Below are 9,510 nucleotides of genomic sequence, written 5' to 3'. Positions count from 1 at the left end.
TGCAGAGCCTGGTTTACCCATATCAAACCCAAACCCATTGATGTTGAGTGGATTCTGACCCATAGTGACCCTATAGGACGATGTAGAACTGCCCTATAGGGTTTCCAAGGAGAGGCTGGTGGATTCGAACTGTGACCTTTTGGTTAGCAGTCATTGGTCACCATAGCTCTTAACCACTGTGCCACCTTAGTCTGAGAAAAAAAATGGAAAGGTAGCAACTACTGCACCTACCCTGGAGATGTACTGTTAATTTTTAATAGTATACTTGGGGCCAATTTTTCAAATCCACTTTTTTGGGGGCAGGTCCCCAATTTTCCTCTATGCCTTCTGTCTAGGATAATGGCACTCAATTTGCTTTTCAACTTTCATATCTTTGTCCTTGTCCTGGGGTTAGAGAAACATGAAATGTATATTCTAATTCTGGTCTGGTCATAATATGTCCCCAACCTCTCTTCTTGCTTGTAATACGTTAAATAGTAAGCCTAATTAGGAAGTTTATTTTCTTTATTATAAACTCTAAATGGAATACCTTTTATATTTACGAATTATAAGGTCGATAAAAACATCAATATGAAATATCCTTAGAAATAAAAGAAAGCAAGTTTTTAAAAGATTCTGTACATTGCTTTTAGAAGCACAATTTTTTTTGGCAGATATTTTAAATAAAAAGGTCAGATCACAAGTCCTTACATATAAAATTTTTCAAAAGTTAAAACCTGCTGCTGTCTAGTCGATTTCGACTCATAGCAATCCTATAGGACAGAGTAGAACTGGCCCCTAGGCTTTCCAAGGAGCAGCTGGTGGATTTGAACTGCAGACCTTTTGGCTAGCAGCTGAGCTCTTAACCACTGCACCACCAGTAATATAAACAGGGCTCCTTTAAAAAGTTAGGTGGAGTTGAAATAATAGGCAAATAACAGAAAGCTATCTCACTCTTGCTTTAAAGAGAACCCTTTGAATTTTTAATCCAAAAGACTGAGCGCTGTCTGAATACACCTGAAATTGAATCAAACTAAAACCAGGGGTTTCCCAATGATTTTATTGAGGTAACTTTTCCCAATTTTATACATATATGCATTTTATATATACTCAGGAAAGCTAAACGATGTTCTAAGGCACTTAGAATTGTGCACAGCAAAGTATCCTATCATATTGTACAACTAGATAGAGCATAATTTTGCTTTTAAATAACACAGACACCAGTATGGAATAAAAAAAAGATAACACATAGTCTTTCTTTCAGGTTACAATTGTGGAATACATATACCTATGTGTGTATTCTTGTACATATTTATACCCACATACTATAATACAGTACAGATAACAACGAAAAAAGAGAAACTGTCATGTTAATCAGTATACAGTTCCAGTTATTTACACCCACAGGTATTATGCCTCTGTAATATGTTGGATTAGGTCACTCACTGGAAACCAGGAATCATTCTGTCAGTCTGAAAACAATCACAGCTAACCAGTCTTATCACCTTAGCCAACACTACTGAAATAACCAAAGGATGCATACAGTTCTTTAAAAATTACTGTTACATCAAAAAAAAAAATTGACTAGTTTGAGTTCTAAGTAGGTGCTAGATCTGCTGAAATTGGTACAGAATGTTTGGAACACACTGGAACATTTCTAAGCCACAAAAGAAATGATAAAAAAAAGAAAAATGAAAATTAGTGCCTGTATTTTAGGCAATGAAAGTGGTTTGACTCTAGATTCATTCTGATTTGTTCTTCCAATGCTAGTTAGCACTGCAGTGGTAACTTCTCCTGTGGAGGATCTCTAAAGGAATGTAATGATATGTCAAACTATAACAAAAGCATCCAATAAGAAGCCCCCCAAACTGGCAAGTGGCACAAATACGACTGGCATTTTAACACACCATAAAATTTACCTGAGGATGGAGTGGCACTCTGCCTCATTTACTCCCTTTGATTTAAAAAAATAAAACTGCTACTTAAAAAGACAAGAATTCTTAAGCACCTTCTAAAAGTCCTCAGTATAACCATCTTTGTCAACTTTGAGTTGTTCTGCATCAAAAAAAGGTATTTAGAAATTTTAATATTTTAAAAATTATAGTGGCTACATTCATTCCACCACTCATCCAAGTAATTTCAAGACATATTCACCATTCAGTTTTGGCAACAAAAAGTGACAAAGAGAATAAGGAGGTTTATGTATTGTTAGTATAATTTTGTAATGTTCCACCCTAGGTAAAACTCACTTTGTTTTGTGTGGGACATCGCTGAGGTGTGACCACTGTGCATGGAATCCACAGGTGAGCCACATTCCCTTTATAGTGCAACATTCACAAATCTTATTAGAAAAGTTGAACCACACGGCTGTACTTATACAAGGGGGATTCAAGCATTTGCATGTGGATCAAATGCTTTTTCCATAGGACAAACAGGTGATTGTTCTGGAAACACGGGATGCCGAGTGAGCAGGTGAAATCTAATGATGATTTTCATAGACTAGCAGTTTTGTTTATTTGGTTTTGGTTTGTTAGCTCTTGTATCTGTGGTTAAGCCACGAAACAATCCTGATGACACTGACAAGGATTATGACTAATAATGTCCTTCTCAAGTAAAATTGTGAGGCCAAAAAAAAAGTTTGCATTACATCAACCCTCTCCTTTAAGTACGCACGGGTTCTAGTCCAAGTCACTGCGTCCAGTGCAACAGCCAAGGCTGCTCACTAACTCTTCCTGAAGAACTCCCAAACTAAAGCTGCACTGAAGCAGAAGGTTGGAAAAATGGAAGAGGATTAAAAAAACAACTCTTCAGGGCCCAAAGACATGCAAAGCAGCTGAGATGACGTTTTGGGAAAGGCAGTGCTTCCTGTGTGTCTTCAAACTGCAAGAGATATTCAAGCCAGGTGATTCTGCCCTCCTAGGAAGGCATTGGAACATGGAGGAAGGCTTAAAAAATTTTTTTTTTTTTTACAACAACTAGGGATGCTACTGGCATTTAGTCGGCAGGGGCCTGGGATATTAGACATCTCGCAATGCGTGGGACAATTCTGTACAACAAAGAATTGCCCAGCTCCAAATGTCAACAGCACCTCCCACTGAGAAACACTGATCGACAGTGCTTGCTTAGCTCCTGTGTGCAGCTGTGCTAGCAAGGTGACAAGCTCAATGACATTTTCTGTGTGCAGTAAATACTAGCATTAGCTAAAAAGGATCTTATAGGATTGGCTTTAGGTGGGAATAGCTGCCACAGGATTCTCTCTTTTTTTACCAGAAACCTTGCAATTTGTACAACGGGATTTCTTAATTTGGGATAACCCTGTCTTCAAAAGAAGCGTAGCTAGACTATTTCAGCTGCTTTCTAAAAGTGCTAACAGTGGGTTGTATTTCCATGCAAAGCTCAAGGCTAACGACGACAAAAAGGAAAGGGAAAGTGAAAGCGAGAATGGTTTGGGGGCTATTCAGCCTTTGTCCCCACTCCCTTTTGGTCACTGCCTGCCTGATGTTCCCCTTTGAAACTTGGATTTAAACCACCTGGGGAAGGGTTTTCTCTCAGAAAGATGTTTCTTTTAATTTGACAATTACTTTTGTTAAGTAAAATGATATATACCACCAGTGAGAGTAAATAATAGTGGAAGATGAGCCGTTTCAAGTTGCCAAGGGACAACTTTGTAAATAAGCCGAATTTAGTGGTAGTGGGTTAAGTGGTTCCTTAGTGCTCACGACATACTCTGATGATGTGATGAAGTTAGTTCCTGTCTCAAAGTAAATACATTTATTAGTAAGATTAGGCTGGACGGTGTAATTGGAATTCAGGAATGACTAAGCAATTCTACCATCCTGATGAAAATCATACAGATTTACTTATCTTGTACTGGTTTGATTCCATCTCACCTACTCTGAGGAAGATTTCTCCTTACTTTGTGTGAAATTTGCTGCTGGGACGACTTAACAAATAATAGACTGAAGAAAATTTTCAGCCAGGAAGGGATGGATGACAGCTTTCCATTTAAATGTGGACATACTGCTATGTGTTAGGCAAGACTGTCTTTTTCTATTGTGAATACACTATGTTAAAACTCTGGTTTTTGAAAGTTGTGTCTGTCTGACTTCATTAAATATAAATAAAATGCCTATTGTGTCTCAGGAAACCCTGGTGGCATAGTGGTTAAGTGGTACAGCTGCTAACCAAAAGGTCGGCAGTTGAAATCCGCCAGGTGCTCCTTGGAAACTCTATGGGGCAGTTCTAGTCTGTCCTACAGGGTTGCTATGAGTCGGAATCGACTCAACGGCAGTGGGTTTGGTTTGGTTTTTTGTTGTGTCTTAATATGGTACATATGAGGAAATGCAGTGTTAATGAAATTTTTTTTGCTTTTAAGTGTAAGGTACTGTACTTTTATTTTTTTTAGGCCAATGTAGCACTGAATTGCAGGGTGTGAAACCTGACTTAGAAGTTTTTAGGGAGTTATCTCTCATTTTCAATATTTGGTGAATTTTGTGGGCTGTATTTAATCCCTCTACTTCTTAAAATGTTTCAATTAAATTTCAGAATTTTTTCACTAATAGGATATAATTGGAGGATAGACTTACTGACATTAGAGAGACATTAAGTGATCTACAATCACTATGCTGACAAAGGATATGAAAATGAAACCAGAAAGTTTTTTTGGGCAAATCAGAGAACTTGATCAGTTTGCTTTTTTCCTTCATTTAAAAGTTGTTAAAATAGCCAAAATGGTTCTCTGAATAATATAGATTTAAACAATTTCAGGAATTAATGTGAAGATAAACTACATCTAACATACCAAAATGTAAGACAGTTCACATACACAGAAGATTACAAAGCAGGGCTGCTTTAAATGAATGCTGACCACCAGCAATCTAATTTTGTCAGGCAAGGAAGACCTGATCCAGCCCATTTAGCCTCTTCTTACTACCTTGATATTAAGGCTCTTTTTCTCAATCTTATTTAAAAAAAAAAAAAAAAAAAGGGATGGAAATGGAATGGCCACTTTGTTTTTTAGAGTCTATCTAGTACCTTCCTGCCTGGATCTTCCTGGGGATGACTTTACTTCCCTCCTCCTATCCCGGGGACTCAGAAAACCCACTTGCTTCCTCAGTGTCAGCCTCATGTGACACCTTAAATAGGGAAAAACCTAGAGTTGTGTTACAACCACCACTACAACAAAAGAAATCCAATCCCCACACACTTTTATGTCCTTTATAGGACGACGGCTTACTGGCCGGGCTGCAGAAATGCTGGCACTAGGCAGGGGCACAATGACACGAAGGGAGGCCGAGGTCTTTGCTCCCCCTAGGGCGGCCAGGCAGGAGCCCTAGGGATGGACTGCTGGTGGGGATGTGCAGTGTTTCTGTCTTTTAAAAGTTACAATTCAAGGAGTGCCTTGTTCTGCAAAATACGGCTTAGCTTATAACCCTTTCATTCTTCCAGTTTTTTATTTGAAGAATCATCTTAATAATTTGTGGTTCAATTACATAAATATGAGACTGTTGGTTGTTTGCTGCAGAGTTGATTCTGACTCATAGTGACCCTCTGTGACAGGAGATGAGCTGCCCCATTGGGTTTCCAAGGCTGTATTACAGGAGCAGATCACTCAGGTCTTCTCTCCTGTGTAACCAATCGGTGGGTCCAAACTGCTGACCTTTCGGTTAGTAGCCGAGCACTAAACCATTATGCCACCAGGGCTAGTGGTGGTTAATTTTTTAGACTTTTAAACTTCTTTATAAACTTGTCAATCAGCATGAGAAGAAAATGTGGGTAGTTAAATTACAATGCAAACAATATCTTGAGATTCCAGAGTATCATTTCTGTACTGGGTACATCTCATTTTAAGAAATAAAAATTTCCCAAATTGACTATAAAGTGGGAAAAAACTGTTCCTTTTATCAACCAAGTCGAGGCTTTCTATGACGTGTGTCTTAAATGATAGGATGGTGATAATATCTTCTATTTATCATTTATGTAAAGGCCTTGTGATTAGAAATTAAAACAATGTTGAAGATTATAAGTATAAAAAATTAAAAGAAACATTATATTTTCTTGGTATTTTTCCCAAGACACTAAAATGATATAAAATCATATCATTAGGAAAAGAAAGACGGTGGCAAAAAAATTAGAACAAAGTTAATTTCTATGGCTGGATTTAAACACTATTAAATGGACAAAACCTCAGCCAGCGACAAATATTTGGGCATTCAGAAAATTTTTTTCATAACAAAAATATGTCAAATTATTAATGAAATGACAACAGTGCAGAATCCAGGTTTATTTTATTAACACACATAACTGAGTGCAGCAAAAGCTGCAAGAATGCTGGTTACTTTTCTTAGTTATAAATGGTCCGCCTTTTCATAATAGGCCAACTGGTGCAATATATATATATATTTTTAAAAACAAAAGTCATCCAGTTTCAAGTGGTTCTTCAAATACCAATGAATGGTGGCATTTAAATTTATCCAACAGATTGAATGCTTGCTTTTGGGCTGAAATTGAAAATGACAACCTTCCATATAATGAACCAGAAGCCGTTTAGAAAATTCTAGCCCAAGCTTTAAGAATAAAATAAACTCTATTTAGACCTTTTCTTGTTATTATACATTTCATGTATTTTTAACAAGGGGCACAAAACAAGCATGAAAGAAAAATTAAATGCAAGATAGTATTTACATGTATTAAAATGAATAAAGGATTGGGTCTTTATATATGATCGTATATATCAGGGAGCAGAAGTCAGACTGTGCCTGTTACTCCATGGAAAATAGCAACAGACGATAGAGGTTTCTTATGTAAACAATACCGGATGCAGGTTCAAAGGGAAACCTTCCGTGACTCTAACCTCGCTGATTCTTCTGCTTTGCAAGTAAATACTGTATTTATGGCGGCAATCTGTGGACTCCTAAAATAGCAGGATAAGGTTTTTCCTTACACACAACTTAGCAGACATTTTCAGATTCCTTTTAAGCCTTTAGGTGAGTGTTTTTTGATCGATGTGCTTTATTATTTTTTTAATAGCAGCAATCCAACTTAATGAAGCCCTGGGGGGAAAAAAGGAGTCCTTTGTGTTCTCCTTCAGAACTAACTGCAGGCAGCACACTCATATCTTGCTTAGGTTTTAACTTTGGATTCAGATTTTTAAAAGGTGGCATGATTGTCGATATCATCTTCCTTAGATCAAGTATGCTTGTTTCCGCTTTAGAGCTAATCAAGAAAATCATTAAGACCAAAAGATTTATTTCTAAAGCTTGCTACAGTTTTATAGGGTCACGTTATATCTGACTTTATCCCCAGTCCTGTTATTCTTGTGGAAGGTTGATACACTAGGTAAAGAGTATTAAAAAATGTGTGTAGCTATGCTACTCAAAGCATGCAACAAAATTTGGGTAAGCATGCTTGTTAAGACTCAGTAGAAGCCTCTTGCATTTAAGAAAAAGATGCATGAAAACACTCAGACATATTTCTGGCAGTTGGGTTCACTGGCACAACATAAATTAATGGTACGATATTGTACCAAAATAATGGTGAAACAAGGAGAGTCCTCTTGGATCAGGTCTTTCAAAAATGCATGTTGGGTGATTAGATTCCCAAATTTCTTAACAATAAGTTCTCAGCTACCAAATGCCTACTTCAAAAATACACTATGCTTCAAATTTTCTCTTTCCTTCATTAACATAATGAAATACTTCCCTCTTTTTCTGATTTTCAACTCCCATCCCTCACCAGTGCCCAGTGATTCCACGCCATTTTTTTTTAACCCGCACTCTAAAGTTTGGCTTTCTGGTAACAGGGAGCCAGCGATTGTCTTCTGCTCATCTTCTTTGATTAAAACTCCTGATGAGGAATGCCTGGTGTAACCATGGTGTCCCTTACCATCAAGACATGTGCTGAACAGCAAGGGTTACTACCTCCTTCCCTTTGCTTGTTGGCCCCATCTGGGCTGAAGAGGTGAGGAGCACTTTCCAACAAAGCTGAGTCACACTCCTCCGTTACCACAAGTTAAACTGAAACATACACGTTCAAATCCCAGTGCAATATCAGGTTTTCAGGAAGCGGTGCTGCCCGCAAAGATTATCAATCTATGTTTCCAAATAGTCTTGCGTTTCATTATGGACGATGAAACCTGAAATAAGAAAGAGAAACTCTGTGGATCTGTGGTCTAGAAGCACACTCTGCAATCAGTGAACTGAAGAAGGTACGTCAATGCCATAACTGAATTACTGCTGTACATTACTGATACAACAAAATACTCTTGTAAATGTTATGTTGGAAAGCAGAGATAGCCCCTACACAAAAGGTTCTGGTTATATCATTCTGTCAATAGAGCAATCAATACACAAAACATCATTATCCTTGAGGGTTGTGACCTGGCCCATATTAAGCAAAGTGAGATGTTTCATAAAGGATTTGGTTACACCTGGTTGATAGTTATAAAATGAAAACATCAACAGATAGTCTTTATTTCATTAGCTTCAGCCTCTCATCACCTCTGAAAATTCCAAATCTACTTTCTACACCTGAATTTCCAAATGCCTTCTGGGCATTTCCACCCAGATATTCCTCAGGCAAAATACCGAGCATGTCCACAACTTTTCTTGCAAACCTGCCTTTGCACCTTCTATCTTGTTTAACGTTCTACCTTTCAAAATACTGTTAATCTGAATCAGAAGCAGAGCCAAGATGGCGGAACAGATGCTTCTGGCGAGCCCTCTTTACAACAAAGACCCGAAAAAACAAGTGAAACGAGTATATTTGTGACAAACTGGGAGCCCTGTGCTTCGAAGGCAAGCGTAGAAAATGAACTGAGAGGCAGGGGGAGGAAGAAACCATTCAGAAGTGGAGAGCAGTTACTGGACCTGAATCGTGGTGAGCCCTCAGGCACCATTCCCGGAGTGGCAGCGGCAGTGGGCTGGTACTAGCGTTTGGCCGCAGTTTCCTCAGGGAGAAGCAGCCAGCCACACAGCCTACTCACACCTCCGGAACCTGAGAAGAACGGCGCTATTGGCAAAAGCTAAGTACTTGCGTATATTTTACCATGCCCTCCCATCCCCAAGCCGGCTTCAGCAGCTGAATTCCCTGGGCCTGAGATAGGCACTGTTGAGCACCTAAAGCCATCCTCCTGGCCTTGGGGAAGGAAAAAATTTGCAGTGGGGGGAAAAGAGAATTTTCTAGCTCCACTAACCAGGGGAACTCAGGACATAAGCAACTCCGGTCCAGGCATAAACTGTCTGTGGACCTTGAGAACCTTTCCCTTCTGTGTGGACCTGTGTGGGCCTATTTTGGGAGAACGGGCCCTTGTTGGCAGACTCCAACCATTTTGGCTGTGTGGTGGAGAGGTGGGTGTTTGATGTCTGACATTGCTTTGCCTATTAAACAAGGTCCTCACCTACCCACATCAGGGACGTAAGGACTGGTAGCTCCGCTCAGGTCACCCAGCTACCCGCAACAGGGGTCCAAAGATAACTGGTATCTCCCAGTCCTTACAACCAAAAACTTTAGGCACCTATGGTCTGTCTGCAG

The 9,510-nt window shown here is 38.9% G+C and overlaps 1 protein-coding gene and 1 long non-coding RNA gene across 2 annotated transcripts in view; one reads left to right on the top strand and one right to left on the bottom strand.

Moving 5' to 3' along the window:
* Window positions 1–2,211: 2,211 nt before the first annotated feature.
* The window catches only part of LOC126086450 (uncharacterized), a 27,886-nt gene continuing 20,587 nt past the window's right edge, over window positions 2,212–9,510 (top strand). The window contains exon 1 of the long non-coding RNA XR_007519517.1: window positions 2,212–2,282. This is a non-coding gene — a long non-coding RNA (uncharacterized LOC126086450). The remainder of the gene's footprint in view (window positions 2,283–9,510) is intronic.
* The window catches only part of PHACTR2 (phosphatase and actin regulator 2), a 337,195-nt gene continuing 329,959 nt past the window's right edge, over window positions 2,275–9,510 (bottom strand). Inside the window, exon 14 of the mRNA XM_049902589.1 lies at window positions 2,275–8,113. Within this exon, the coding sequence (XP_049758546.1) occupies window positions 8,098–8,113 (16 nt within the window). The 3' untranslated portion in view covers window positions 2,275–8,097. The remainder of the gene's footprint in view (window positions 8,114–9,510) is intronic.

Source organism: Elephas maximus, chromosome 1, assembly GCF_024166365.1.
Source record: "Elephas maximus indicus isolate mEleMax1 chromosome 1, mEleMax1 primary haplotype, whole genome shotgun sequence".
NCBI classification, from domain to species: Eukaryota; Metazoa; Chordata; class Mammalia; order Proboscidea; family Elephantidae; genus Elephas; species Elephas maximus.
This window is presented reverse-complemented; position numbering and strand designations above follow the sequence as displayed.